This window comes from Arachis ipaensis, chromosome B6 (genome assembly GCF_059453495.1).
Source record: "Arachis ipaensis isolate K30076 ecotype BB chromosome B6, ASM5945349v1, whole genome shotgun sequence".
Taxonomy (NCBI): domain Eukaryota; kingdom Viridiplantae; phylum Streptophyta; class Magnoliopsida; order Fabales; family Fabaceae; genus Arachis; species Arachis ipaensis.
In genome coordinates, this window is record NC_142441.1 from 121,104,095 (window position 1) to 121,120,189 (window position 16,095).

A 16,095-nucleotide genomic window follows, 5' to 3' on the forward strand; every position below is an offset into this window, starting at 1 on the left:
TGTTGGAATCTGCTCCCGTGTCCACCAGTATTCTTCTTACTAGCCCGGTTCCAATCTTTGCCGAGATGACGAAGGGGGCGTCTTCTGCCGAGGTGCCATGCTGGCAATCCTCGGGGGAGATGTTATCGCTCTATTGGTGGTGGCGGTTGGGGTTTGGTCTCTAACTGCCAGGATCTTGAGATCCTTCTTCGGTGCTTATTTTGATTTTCCTGGGGGTGTCTTTCCCTGTGATGACGTTCACGATAATGGTTGGATCTGTTTCAGGGCTTTTCCTAGAGGCTTGTCTTTGCGTCCTCGGATTATGTTCTTCTTTTTCTGGTGATCTATCTTTTTTCGCGGTTCCCTGATGATTTTGGCAAACTCGGGGAGTTTGCTGTCTCGTATGGCTTGCTCGAGGGCGTCTTTTAGGTCAAAACAATCTTGTGTCCTATGTCTGCATCCTCGGTGGTAGTCGCAGTACAGGGTCTTGTTGCCGCCCGTTCTTTCCTTGAGTTGTCGGGCCCTCGGGAAAATACCTCAATCGGCTATTTGGTGGTATATCTCGGTGATCGGGGCCGTCAGAGGTGTGTAGTTAGAGAATTTTCCGATTCTAGGGGGTTGGTTTACGTTTGCTGGTTTGGGATGTTCTTTATGGTTTTCTCTTGGTGGGGGGTTATGTCGAGGTGTCGTGCTGCCGTGTCGTGTGCTGCCGTGCTGGCGTTTATTGGCGACTACGACTTGGCTTACTTCCTCGTCGTTTATGTACTCCTTTGCGACGCTCTGGATCTCGTGCATGGTCCACACCGGTCTGGTATTGAGGTGTTTTCGGAAGTCTTCATTCATGAGCCCGTTAGTTAGGCAAAGGCTTGCGACTAAGTCTGTGAGTCCGTCGACCATTAAACATTCATCGTTGAAGAGATCGAGGTATTTTCTCGTGGACTCGTCTCGTCTCTAGGTGACTCCCAATAAGCTGATGTGGTGTTTAGCTTTGGTGATTCTGGTGGTGAATTGGGCCATGAACTTCCGTGATATATTGTGGAAGCCAGTTATGGATCTGTTGGGGAGGGTGTTGAACCATTTAATCGCTGGCCCGGCTAGGGTTATCGAGAAGGCCCTACCTCGGACCGCGTCAATGGCCCCTTCCAGGTTCATCGTGGCCTTGAAGGCCGTTAGGTGCTCCTGGGGGTCCTTGGTTCCGTCGTACTTCATATCCGTAGGTTTGTCGAAGCCTTTAGGGAGTTTTTCTTTCAGGATTCTTTCAGTGAAGGGAGTGGCTCCCATTATCACGTGGTCACTTTTTGTGCGTTTGGCCTCTCGATGTCATCGGTCGTCGTCCGTGTCATGTTGATGAGCCGGGTTGCGTGAGATGCTGTGATCATACCTTTTGCCGTGTCGTCGTTCAGGCATCCTGTCGTGTCCGTGGTCATGGGAGATGCTACGATTTTATCTCTTGGCATGTCGCCGTTCTGGCGATCTGCCGTGCCTGGTTTCATGGCGAGATCTTGATCTGGAGGTTGCGTGACTTCCGTTTTTGGCGTTGTGCTTTTCTTTGGGTGTAACTCGGCCTTTGAGGTCTTGCACCTTAAGGCACAGCTCTTGGATTATCTGGACCGCCTTCTCTCCTAGGCCGTCGGGTGGCTGGGCTTCAGTGGGAGGACGGTTGTCCTCTCTTGGTTGTTGCTGGGTTGGGGTTGGTTGGCGATGTGTCGCGCTTATTATCCTCCCGTGGGTGGGAGGAGTGTTATCTTGGAGTTCGGGAGTTCGGGTGTTGGGTGGAGGATTGCTCCTCGAGGTTCTCTGTCATGCCGCCACGATTTGGCTGTCCCCCGCATCTGTATAAGAACCTTGAGAACTTTCTTGATCTGTTAGCTCCTGAGAGGTCTGAGCTTGGCCACGGTGGTAGCGTTTAAGGAGGTCGTTCATGATGAGCTTCCTTATGAATTTTCAGTGAGGTCCGAAGGGGGATCATGGCGACAGCGTTATCATAGGTGAGGCGGCGGATGGCAGAGGTTTGGAACCTGCACTACAACAAACAAGGCTTTTTGCAACGGTCAAAAACCGTTGCTGTATATTGAAAAACCGTTCCCTAAACTTTAGGCAACGCTTTGGCAACGGTTTTTGACCTGTGGTATATGCGGCCGTTGCCAATGGTCAAAGGCAACGGTTTTTTACCTAAGGCAACGGTAACCAAAAAACCGTTGCCAAAGTTACTGGTATAGGCAATGGTTTTGAACACAAATTTTAAACAACGATTTCAAACCGTTACTCGAGAAGCAACGGTTTTAGACCGTTCTTTTTCATGATACAACGGTTTATAACCGTACCTGTATTGGCAACGGTTTTAAACTGTTGTAGTTTTGTTATCCACAACAGTAACGGTTTTAAAGCATTACTGTTGGTGTCATTTTTTGGTAACGGTTTTTGTACTGTTGCCACTTTATAGTTGTCTAACGCAACGGTTTAAAACTGTTACCATTAGTTTTTTTTGGCAACGATTTTAAAATCATTGCCATTTTATAGTCATCTAAGACAACGGTTTAAAAGCGTTACCATTAGTTATTTTGGCAATGGTTTTAAAATCGTTGCCATTTTATAGTCATCTAAGACAACAGTATTAAAGCGTTACCATTGGTGTTGTTTTTTGGCAACGATTTTGGCAACCGTTGTTCTATGTAACTTTTGACAACGGTTTTTTGTTGTAATATATAATTCTTTATTTACAATAGTAGTTTTCTCGTGAATGAAATTAATTTTATTTTTTTTAATTATTTAGAGTCAATAAATAATCTAAACTATTTGAATAAAGTCACTAAAGAAAAATAATTGAACATTTTTCATCAAATTTGACTTACAAAGATTGTTGTAAGATCCGCAATCACATTCAAAATACCACAATACTATCATGACAACCTCGAACTATATCATCTAATGTTGCAAAAAATATAACAAAGAAGAGTTGAAATAACTAGGTAGCAAATAGATTTATCATCATGTCCGATCCATAAGTTCATGACTTTTACTCTGTAACACTTGCTCTTAAAAATTTGACCTTAATCAAGTTCGATTTCCCCTTCAACATAGTTTTCCTGTAAAAAAAGAAAAAATAATCAAATATAAAACTACACATCTTTAATACTAATAATGTCTACTAAAAATGTTTGAGAGAGAGAGGAGAAACATATATATCATAACATTCTTCTATTACGATACACAAAACAATTGAATCAACCTCAACATAATCAACCATTATTTAAGATATGATAACAATATAGAAACTTTAACAATAAATAATACCTCCTCATGCGCATCATTGTTCGGATTGCCTCCTAGTTGAGCAGCTAACATCTCAAGGTCCACTCCTGAACTTTTTTGTTGCAACATCATCTTAACAAGCGATTTTAGTTCATCTACTTCTTTTTGCATCACATCAACTTTACCCTCTAATGATGCTTTCTCAGCTGCATGTTGCTGCTTAAGGGTGGCAATTTCTTCATTTTTCTTCAACAAAGTTGGTGTGGTAACTCTTCCGTGACATCGCACTCTCCCTGCCTTCTCTTTCCCAAATATGGATTGAAAAGCTCTAATTGCTGATTCTTTAGACTTTTTATTCTCAACTTGCAGATGTGCCTATATTAATGTGAAGAAAAATAATAATAACAAAAAAGAGTAACTACACACTTGGACTCAAAACATATATCATTTGACAACATCAAATCAAATAATAGCAATTAAGAATAGTATCAGCATTGTTTAACTCAATTGCAAGCATAAAAATAACCACAAATGATGGACAAATTACCAAGACACAAGAAATCCATAACCTAGTTTAATCAAATTAACTCCCAATACTTACAATAACATCCAAAGTGTCTTCATCCAATGATTTTCCCTTTGTGCTTTGGCGAGTCTCAACAAACATTTATGCTTGAGTAGGTGGTTCATTATTTTTCTTAGAAGCAGCCTATAAGTCCAGTTCAACAAGCATTTATATAGAGTTAAAAATGCACGTATTCTTGCACCCCACATACACATACAAATGCACAAAGAATAAAAAATTGTACCAATCTTGCACGTATTCTTGCAAAATTTATTGGTCCCTTTCGATGGCTAAATTTCTGTTGTGCCCTATTTTTCTTATTCTGCGCAGACATTTTCTACATAGCAAGAGACAAGTATTATCAAAAAATTATCATATTTCACTCATAAATGTATATAACTCATAATTTCATAAACAGACTACAATAAGTTGCATATGTCTTACCTTAACTTTCTCAGTTCTCCAATAAGCAATCAACTTGCGAAAATGACTCTCAGGTATGCTTTTAGGACGATTTTTCAGCATTTCATTAACACTTTTGTATGGCAGAAAATGATTTTGCTTGATTGTGGTCTTATACCGTCTCCAGTTGTCATTGATACAAGCAAGGACTATCCTCTTTCCTTCAGTTGGAATAATGAACTTAGCCTATAAAACACAAATATTATTTGCTAGTAAGAATAAAATACATGTGTACATTTCCAAATAGTTTCTAAAAGAGACAATAATAATATTCTCACTTGAACATATTCCCAAATGACTTCTTTATCTTTAATCCCCTTTCAATTTGTGTAAATTAATGGACAAAAATCTGAATTTCTTGCCACTGTGCCCAAAAATTTGCTCAAGTTATTTACAGCTTCATCAGTAGGATCAATTGCCTCTCCTTCAATATCTAGAGTAATTTCTTCTCTATCTTCCAACTGTCTTGCATGAATCTTCAAGCATTGTGTAGGACCTCGTGTTTTCTTCACTGTTGTCTCTATACAAAAAGCTCAGAATAAGGCCATCAGCATCATTGCTCAATCAAAACAAGGCATGAAATCAGCCATTAACAAGGATAAAGCAGCACTAAACAGCAAAATCAACCCATATAAACTCACTAAAACCAAATCAGCACTTATAAAACAGCTCAGAATAAGGCCATCAGCATCATTGCTCAATCAAAACAAGGCATGAAATCAGCCATTAACAAGGATAAAGCAGCACTAAACAGCAAAATCAACCCATATAAACTCACTAAAACCAAATTAGCACTTATAAAATAGCTCAGAATAAGGCCGTCAGCATCATTGCTCAATCAAAACAAGGCATGAAATCAGCCATTAACAAGGATAAAGCAGCACTAAACAGCAAAATCAACCCATATAAACTCACTAAAACCAACTCAGCACTTATAAAACAGCTCAGAATAAGGCCATCATCATCATTGCTCAATCAAAACAAGGCATGAAATCAGCCATTAACAAGGATAAAGCAGCACTAAACAGCAAAATCAACCCATATAAACTCACTAAAACTAAATCAGCACTTATAAAATAGCTCAGAATAAGGCCATCAGCATCAATGAATTTTTTGAACATTTTCAATGAATCTATCTCATTTTCAATGAATTTTTTGAACATTTTCTGAAAAAGGAAATAAAATAATGAGATTAGTATACATCTTAAAGAATCTATTAACATAATAGTAAAAAACCAAATCACATATTAAAAGAACCAAGAATCTATAAGAAATGCACCTGTTCATAAACAATTACACCAAAAATAAAAGTAAAAAAATTATTCTATGTTGAGAAGAAAAATCTCTTTAAAGATCAGAATCATCATCATATTCAGCTTGTTGTAGAACAAGTGAAGGTTTCTCAATGATTGTATTTGGCATGTCTTCTCTAGTCCATTGAACTTCACAATTATTCTTTGGCACAAACAAATTATTCGCTTGATCAAAGGGGTCCTTCTGATTAGACTCTTCGGCTTCAACATCATACCCATCATACATATTGAATAAATCCCTTGGCACTGTGTCCATGACATAATGCTTGTCTTTGTTAAAAGGGTCTTGAATATAAAAACATTGGTGGATTTGTGAAGCTAATACAAAAGGATCATCCCGAGAACATCTTTTATTAAAATGAACTGAAGTTAGACCAAAATTCTCTTCCTCAACTTCAAACCAATCACAATTGAAGAGAACAAATTTGAAACATGCATAATAGTCTAACTCAATTATGTCATTTATTGCACCAAAATATGTTACGGTTTTTGTCATTGGGTTATTGTCCTTAGCACTAGCAAAGCTTGGTGTTTCGCACACCAAAGTCACACCACTGTTTTGAGTTGTGTGGCTTGCATCATGTTCTCTAGTTTGAAATTTGTAGCCATTGATTACATAACTAGAAAATCGTTTTGCAACTGTGTTTGGGCCTCTAGACAAATCTTTAAGTTGTTTCGGAACATCTTCATGAGAAGCACGCTCTTTGAACCATTCACTAAAATCATGGCTTAGAGTTTTTGCCTTCTTCCATTTTCTACCTTTAGTTTGATTGTTGACATGTTCCTCATACTCTCTAAAGTAAGCAAAGAGCGAGTAAGTTAAATTTGCTAATAGAGAATTGGTAATTGAAAAATATATAAGAAAAATACCTAATGTAGTCTTTAACTTTATCACAATTAAATAAGATGTACCGATGAACTTGTATTTTTGAGTTGGTATCTAGAGAAAAAGGTTTCCCTTTCCTCTTTCCACCAATTGGTCGCCCCAAGCATGCAAAATTGCTATCATGACATATGTCAACTTCACTGCAATTATCATAATTTTGTGTCCTCCTACTCAGCCTTGTATCCACATCAGGACTTAAATACCTTGAGCAAAATGTCAAGCATTCCTCGGCTAAATATCCTTCAGCAATTGAACCTTCGGGGCGGCTCTTATTGCGAATGTAGGACTTTAACCTACATAGATATCTCTCGATGGGGTACATCCACCTAAATTGAACTGGGCCACCCAACCTCAACTCGTTTACCAGATGAATAGGCAAATGGACCATTATATCAAAGAAACTAGGAGGAAATATTCTTTCCAATTGGCACAAAATCTCTCTAATATCTACTTCCAAATGATTTATTGTATCATTTTCGACAACTTTTTGGCACAAGAAACGAAAGAATGAACCTAGATAAATTAAAGGGCCAGCTACTTGATTCTGCATTGTGCATTTTATAGCTACTTGCAACAAATAATGCAACATAAAATGAGCATCATGACTTTTGTAGCCTGATATCTTTTTCTCAGCAACATGAATACACCGAGAAATATTAGAGGCACTACCAGATGGCAATTTTACTGACTTCAAAATATCACAAAAAATAGTTTTTTCTTGATTAGTAAGGTTAAAACAAGCCTTAGCAATTTTTGCTTTCTTGCCACCATCTATCTCCTTTGGTTGAAGGTTTTTTCTTATGCCCATATCTTTGAGATCGTAACGAGCATTTGCATGATCTTTGGACTTTCCTAGAATATCTAATAAAGTTCCAATTATGTTATCACATACATTTTTCTCGATGTGCATAACATCAAGACAATGACGCAATGTATTTTGCTTCCAATATGGCAACTCAAAGAAAATGGACCTTTTCTTCCATGGACCATCAATTTTATTTTTTTGCTTCTTTCCAAATACATTGTCAAAATCTTTCAAATCTTCAAAAATTTGTTCCCCATCTAATAAAGCTGGTGAAGACCTCAATTCAACATTGCCATTGAAAGATCTTTTATCCATCCTATATGGATGATCCATACCCAAAAATTTACGGTGATCCATGTAGCACATCTTCCGGCTATGTTTTAAATAACAAGATGAGGTGTCATAATTACAGCAAGGACATGCTAACTTTCCCTTTGTGCTCCAACCGGATAACATAGCATAAGCTGGAAAGTCACTTATGGTCCATAAAAGTGTTGCATATAGTTGAAAAGTTTTATTCTTTGAAGCATCATATGTTTCCACTCCAACTTTCCATAAAACCTTCAACTCTTCAATTAATAGCTGAAGATACACATCAATGCTTTTTTCAGGCGAACATGGTCCAGGGATGAGCAAGGACATCATGACATACTCTGGTTTCATGCAACACCATGGAGGAAGATTGTATGCGACCAAAACTACCGGCCATGTACTATGGTCTATGGGAGATGCTCATGGTTCTAAATGGATTAAATCCATCGCTAGCTAGCCCTAATCTTATGTTACGAGATTCTTCAGCAAAATCGGGATGAAGCCTGTCAAAGTCTTTCCATGATTGACCATCAGCTGGGTGTCTTAACTTTCCATCCTTTGAACGATGTTCATCATGCCACCTTAATGATTCAGCTGTTTTTGAACACAGGAACAGCTTCTTAAGCCTTGGAATCAAGGGAAAATGCCTCAAGACCTTTGCAGGAATAGGTTTTTTCTTCAACTTATCAACTTCTATATCTACCTCAACATTTTCTATGTACCTGGAAGCTCCACAAATAGGACAAAATTCTTCATCTTCATATGTATCCCGGAACAGAACACAATCGTTGGGACAAGCATGAATTTTATTATAACCAAGTCCTAAATCTTTTACCATGGCCTTGATTTTATTGAAAGAATCAGGAATATTCAAATGAGGAATCGCTTTTTTCAGTAACTCAAGAAGAGCAGTAAAGGATGTGTTGCTCCAACCATTAAGAGTCTTCAACAAATACAATCGGATAACGAATGATAATGTCGAAAATTTTTTACAACCAGGATATAACTCTTGTTTTCCTTCTTCAAGCAAGTTATAAAACTTTTTTGCATCTTTGTTTGGCCCATCACCATCTTTATCTCCTTCAAGCACATGCCGAAATGTCTCGTTTAGCAGCCCATGAATGTCGTCGACAAGTCCTTCATGGACTTCACTCTCATCGGTTTCACTATCCATGCGACTTATCCTTTCGCCATGATGAACCCACATAGTGTAACCTTTTTGAAATCCCTTACTTATTAAATGATCATAAACTTCATCCCTTCGCCCCCAACTAAAGTTATTACATATAGAACAAGGACAAAGAATTTCTTGTCCTTGTGGTCTACCTTTAGAAAAGGCAAAATCCAAAAATGAGTTAACACTATGTTGGTAACCCTCAGTATGTCTTGGTAAACTAGTCCACCCTTTGTCCATTACTTTGTCAACTAAAATAAAAGACATGGACATATGTTTTAGACTAACTATAAGTGATTTTTTCATTCAAGAGCTTATTGCATCTAAAGAATTTCTAGAAGTCAACCACACATATTCAAAAGAGAACATCTCAACCAATCATGAGACTAACAATTTGTATCTAACAAACTATGCAAAGAAGCTTAATCAATCAATTAATCAGTAAATATTCTTAACAATTAAATGTTCAAACAAATTTAAAAAGATAATATATTAAATGATTTACCTGTAGTGTAGCTCAGTGTCTAAGATAGTCGCAGCTACAGAGAGATCCGCTATTTGATTCTCTTTTTCTGATTTTAAAGAGACAAACTAAAAAAACAACAAAGAATAAAAATATAAGTAATTCATAACCAGGTTTTTTAACAAAAAATTCACTTTTAAAACCAATTTTTAGAAATCTTATTTTCAAAAGTGAAATATAACTAAAAAATCAAACAATAGAATTATCAAGTTTAGCAACACAGAAATCCAAAACACAATGCACTAACAAAACGTGTTCATCTTCAAATAGACAGCATCATCATATGTTTCTTCTACTACACTCTATCCCCAAGAAAAAATCTAAAACAATTAGTACAATGATGAGTTTTGCTAACTAGAACTCAAATTAATGAATAATGCACAAACAGTTTTTGAATTTGAACAATGCAGAAACGGCCAAATACAAATTTTCCTTTCTATCTTATTAGCTAAATAAAGCCTCAAAACAGTTTTTGAACAATGCACAAACATCACCACTTTCCTTTCTTCTTCTTAAATCTAACAAAAATACCCAACAGCCAAAGCCCTAACTAAGCAACAGAAACTCAGAGAAGAACACTTACCACAGATGACAACCCACAAACGGCCGATGCAGTGAAGCAGCAGCAGCAAAGAGACAACCCACAGATGACAACCCTTTTTTTATTTTAAAGAGACAAACTACAACAGCAACAAAGAATAAAAATATAAGCAATTCATAACCATAACTGTAATACTAACGTAACTATCACTTTCATGCCTGAAATAAATTGATTTCTCAAAATAAACAACAAACCGTTCAAGGTGAACGGAGTATATAAATAAATTACTCAGAGATGCAATGAATGATATATAAATGTATTTTTTGAAATTTTAAATAAACTGTTCTAACTAAGTGTAAACTGACAAAGACCAAATAATAGATAACTTTTCTTTAAATGAGAACAGCATTTTGAGATAACAAATTGCCAAATCAAAATTAGAATAGCACTGTACCAAAAAGTATTTCAATTGAAACTCTTCTCAAATGCCTTCTATAATTGAGGTCTAAAAAATTATTTTGTTAATATAATTTGGCCCACTTTTAAACTAAAGGACTTTTAATAAAGTATATTTAAGTTTGTCAATTGAAGGTCTTTTATATAAAATTTAGTTCTGATGAAGTTTCAGAACAGAACCCATGACCAAAATAAAAGAGAAAGGAGTTTTGTAACTTTTTTTACAGGAGTGGCAACTGGTTTACATGGTAGTACACTTATGGATAGCAAGTAGCAACTAGCAAGCAATTATCAGGGTAGTTCAAAGAATAAAATGATAAATTTTATTCTCATTAAACTAATTCAAATGAAAAAAAAAATATCTATTCCATCAAATATTTAAAATAACAAATATTTCTCCTGATTAATTGAGGCATGTAATAAGAAGAGCAGAATTTATGCTGATCTCTAAGTCAAATAGTTGGAATAAGTATGAAATTCCTCTGTTATCCCATATGAAACCAACCAATATGAAAAGCAGTCCACAACTCACTGAAATAATAACATTATAAAATAAGGCTAAAATAAACAAAGCAGATAAATAAAATAAAAAATAAACAATTGAGAAACAGCGATATAGAAATTACTCTATAATCCTCAATAAAGAGATATTGGGCATCCACCATAGAACACCTCAAAGAAAGCAGAGAAACAAAACCATAATGCCACCAAACATACTACTAGCAGATAATAAAAGTTTTGCTACCTTAAATAACAAACTAACCTAAGCCCCAGGTTCATTTCACAAGTACACAGTCCAAATTCAAACCAGAACAGAAATTCAGTCAACATTCCAAACTCGGGCCAGCTCATGTTCACAAACATCACCACTTTCCACAGCCAACAAAATCACCCAACAGCCAATCAAACCCTAACTAAGCAACAGAAATCAGAGATGAAGACCACTTACCACAGATGACAAATCACGGCCAATGCAGCGAAGCAGCAGCAACAGCGAAGCAGTAGCGAAGCACAATCCACAACCAGCGAAGAAAGTGAAGCAGAAATAGCGACGTAGAAACAGAACAGGGAGAAGCAAGGACGCCGTGGAGAAGCAGTGAAGCCTCGGAGCGGGGAGAAGCAGCGACGCCGCGGAGAGACTCAGCGATGCCAGGAAGAAGGAGGCAGCGACGATATCGGGAAGAATGGAGTGACGATGATGGTGCGACGATGGTGAGTGACGATTTGGGGCTTCCTGGTGACTTACGATGATGGTGCCATTTACGGCTTCATGGAGAGCTGCAGTGCGATGACTTCTTTGATTCTGAGGCGTGGGTTAGGGTTCGGTACGGTGGAGGGAGGAAGCTCTTTGGTTTCGAAGAGAAGGAGGGCTTTCTTATTAGCCTTATTTTTTTGGTGACTAACTTATTAGCCTTATTTGCGCTGTTATGTTTCATTCCTTTATTAATTAGGAAAAAAATTAAAAATCAATAATAGATATATAATATTTATTTTAAAATTATTTTAATTTTATTTCTTTATATTAATATTTATTATTTATTTATAATAAAAATATATAATATTTATTATAAATTTATTTTAGCTATATGTGTTAAAAATATAATATTTTTTATATATTTATAATAATATATAATATTTATAATAAATTCATTTAATTTTATTTTTTTAAAATAATATTTGTTATTTATTTATAAAAATAATTTTTGAATATTTTATAAATTCAATATTTATAAAAAAAATAGTTTCAATTTATATAATTATCTGAAATTATTTTTATTAGTATTGTTTAATTTGTCTAATTATTTAAATAATTTAGAAAATGGTTGTTTCATAAATAATTGTTGTAATGGTTGTAAAATCGTTCTTTAAAATAGGCAAAAAGAACGGTTTTATTTGGTTACTATAGCATAATGAAAAAATGAACTTCAACAGCAACACTGTAAAAATCGTTGTCTAAGACCATCTAATGGAACGGTTTTAAAGTGTAGCATTTCGACAATGGTTTTAATGCGTTTTCTTTGTGCAATTATTTAAACAACGACAAAAAACCGTTGCTTAAAGCCAAATCATGGTAACGGTCATAAAACAGTTCTTTAAAATAGTCAAACAGAACGGTTTTAATTTGTTGCTATAAATTGATGAAAAATTGAATTCAACAGTAACACTTTAAAAAACCGTTGTCTAAACCTATCTAGGAGAACGATTTTAAGGCGTTGCAAAATTTGGCGTTGCTAAACGCCATATTTGTTGTAGTGCTGGTGTTGAAGAAGGTGACCTCGTGGGTTTGGAGGAAGAGCTTGAAAGTTCAAAAGAAGAAGCAACCACGGTGGGCATGGAGCCAAAATAGAGGGAGAAGATGGGGCCATGGCGCTTGGAGAGACGGATGAGGGAGTGGTGAATGAGAGGGTCTAAGAGGTGGAGGTGTCCCACTAAAGGGAGGTGAGACTTTGGGCTCAGAGGATTTGGAATTTCACCGTTGGAGTAGGGCGAGGGTGCATAAAGAGTGTTATCACTAACAAGTTGATTGTAAGTCGAAGAAACATTGTTCCTTTGGGATTTTGCCGTTGGAGTAGGGCGAAGGTGTGTTATCCTGTAAATGTGATGCAAGTTAAAGAAACATTATTCCTTTGGGATTTCGCCGTTGGAGTAGGGCGAAGGTATGTTATCCCTGCAAAGGTGATGCAAGTTAAGGAAACATTATTCCTTTGGGATTTCGCCGTTGGAGTAGGGCGAATGTGTGTTATCCTGCAAAGGTGATGCAAGTTAAGGAAACATTATTCCTTTTTGCTCTCAATTACACGCAAGAAATCTGAGTTTGATGATTGCTCTTCTGGGTTTATCCGCCATGCCGCCACAACGTTGCAAAGTCCCCACAGACGGCGCCAATGTACAAGATGTCTCTGGTACGGTTTGAGAGATGGATCGAGAACTTGCAGGTTGAGGCAGATGCCGGATCACTTGACTGGAGCAATGGGGGAGGTACCTGCAAAGACACTCCGACGCTCAAGTCAGAATGGATCTGAGAGGTATAAGGTGTGAGAAATGAATGAATACCTGGAGTGACCTGGGTCCTCTATTTATAGGTGATGATGAATATCTTATCTTATCTTATTTGGCTAAGATAAGGGAGACGTTTGATTATCTTATCTTATCTTATTTGACTAAGATAAGGGAAACGTTTGAATTCGAAAGTTGGTTAGGAGCTCTAGTGGGTTGATTCCGAGCCTTCTGGAAGGGCGAAGCGGGTCGAACCCGGGTAACCGGGTTCAGGAACCGTTCCGGATATAGGATCCGTGGGCCAGATCCGTAACAAAACTGAACTACATTAAACTAAACTGTTGTGTTGAGTGGCCAACAGAAACATGTGATGGATCCTTATTAAGTTGTTGAAGATCTCCAACTATAGAAGTGCTTCCACCCTTCAAGAATTTGCTGTACCATTTTGCAGAGATCTCAGGATATCTCTTCAATTCAGGATCATTTCTATCAACATAGTATAGTCCAAAGCTTGATTCATATCCATCCAATAACTCAAATACATCCATGAATGACAATACAAAATAGCATTTTATATTTGATCCATCTCAGAAAACTTATCATGACATAGAAAAATAAGAGATCACATTAGAAGTGTGTCAATGTGACAATTCCAAAAATGAAAAATAATAATAATATAATAATTTAATTTTGATACACTAATAGCGTAAAATATTTTACCCTGTCATCTAATCACTTATAATCTTTTGGATGATTATTTACGCAATAAACAGAAAAGGTAATTATTTTTAATATGAGTTTGATTTATAAGTAGAAAATTGATAAATTAAGGTAGTTATGGCAGTGCCTCAATGCATCAAGCACAGCACCGGTATCCATAAAGGTAGTTGATCCTTGTCACATCTTGCAATGATGAATTGCTATTGGTTCGTTGACCTAACAAGATTCAATCAAGAATATGCATAATTATTCATGTTAGTCAATTTTTTAGTTACTCTAGTTCAATTACTCTAAACCATGTGACATAGTTTTTAACTCTTGGATGAGTAATTGGATTATATATCACTTTATTTGATGTATCAGTAAACCCATAATTAATGTTAACAAATTCTAGCAATTTATAGGATCACCTAGTTGTGTAGAATTACTATTTTTGTAATTGATCTTACTCTATCATTTCAGAGAGAGAGAGGGAGAGAAGCTTGAGTTTGTTCAGTTCCTCCACCAACTTCCATGGGGTGACAGCAATCTGAGTCAAAGAAAAGCCATATACAGTGAAGCTATTTTTTTCACCTCTTCATTTGAAACAGATCAACTGCAAAGAAAAAAAACAAAGCAGGATTGTTATTCAACTTATGGCTCCACCAATTAATTTAAATGATGCAAAATTTGAATTAGTTAGACATTTTAAAAATGATAGTGGAAAAAGGAAATGGTGAATGGAACTACTGCAATAAGAACTAAGAACATATGATCAAACTTACAGCAAAGCACTGAAGCCATGTCCAAGTTATAATCTCTGAGATTATTATTTAAGGCCTCAGGATTGTCTGTGACATTGATATTGTATTAGTGAATCACACCTATGAAGTCAGCTGAACCTTTAATTTGTTCCGACTCGCGACTTGTGAAGGCTGGAATTCTTGAGCCTGCATTTCTCTTCATGGGAACCGGGTAGTCTCCGCGCACCAACGGTTCCATAATCCTGCAATAAAGCAGCAGCAGGCATATAAAACTGCCATATCTTTCCTCATTTTAATCAAAGTCATTGACAGAAGACAGAAACATTAAGAACTGTTTGGTTTATTTTAACATTTCTTGTTTTTATTTTTACCAAGGAAACAATGAACAAATCCATGTTGGTTTTCCTGCAATGTTACTTGTTTCTCAAGAATCATGAATATTCTTTGCCAACAAAATTTTTCCTTTTCCATATTTACAAACACAAAGGTTTTCATCATAACAAATTAATACTGTTGTAGTCTTTACAGAAATTATTCAGTGATATGCACCTTGTACTTTCTTCTGTACAATCTTGCAGCTGAAGAATGAGATAACAAGATATTGTGAACTGCCAAGTAGGGCTCTATTGTTGAGTTTACCCTTTGTTGCCAGTTGAATGACAGAATGGGGGAGAGCAGCGCCGAGGTGGGGTTGTTCCCGAATCATAACCACCGATGGCGAACACGTTTGGCTCATTTATAGTAGTCCAACACAAGACTCTATCACCAAACTCTCTAAAACACACATAGGCATAGTTTGTGAAATCCCTTCTGGATTCACATTAAAAAATTCTTTCTAACTCATAACTCACCACCTCCTTGCGAGTAACCTGGACGGCAGCACCTTGGCACCAACACAAATCGGACACTGCCTCAGAAGGAGTCTGGACCTCACGTTTAAGCTCAAATCACCGTTTTAGGTAACTCTTGAAACACATACTAAAAAAAATATTTTTACATAACTAATATATATTTTTTTGTGTTTTACATTCTAATATTAACATTCATTCATTATATTAATATTAATATTACTAATTAAATTGTCTTAACATTAACACTTAAAATGATAAGAATATTAATAACTTAAAGAAAAAACAACACTAACAATAAAATAAATATATTCATATAAATAAATTGATAAAATAATAACTTACATATTGAAGATGATTTACATGTGCAACAATATATTCTTCTAGAAGAGTTAAATTTCGTACCAATTTTTTTTAAATAAATAATAGACACTCACTCTTTTTTTCGGTTCTCACTTATAGCTAGTGACTCTAATTTTGATCTCACTCCACTACTACTACTACAAACCATTACCACTA

General features: G+C 36.2%; 1 protein-coding gene and 3 pseudogenes across 1 annotated transcript; all 4 read right to left on the bottom strand.

Annotated features, from left to right (window-relative positions):
• Positions 1 to 1,694: 1,694 nt before the first annotated feature.
• Positions 1,695 to 12,811, bottom strand: LOC148562517 (2-hydroxyisoflavanone synthase pseudogene; annotated as a pseudogene).
• Positions 3,030 to 3,898, bottom strand: LOC148562518 (uncharacterized). The gene is made up of 3 exons (XM_088489497.1): positions 3,833 to 3,898; positions 3,274 to 3,606; positions 3,030 to 3,065 (listed from the first exon to the last, which is right to left on the bottom strand). Exons 1-3 carry the CDS (start codon positions 3,896 to 3,898, stop codon positions 3,030 to 3,032), a joined length of 435 nt encoding a protein of 144 aa, XP_088345623.1.
• Positions 5,606 to 8,988, bottom strand: LOC110263799 (uncharacterized; annotated as a pseudogene).
• Positions 12,812 to 14,121: 1,310 nt separating the features above from the next.
• Positions 14,122 to 16,087, bottom strand: LOC107604782 (hydroxyisourate hydrolase-like; annotated as a pseudogene).
• Between the last annotated feature and the right edge of the window lie 8 nt (positions 16,088 to 16,095).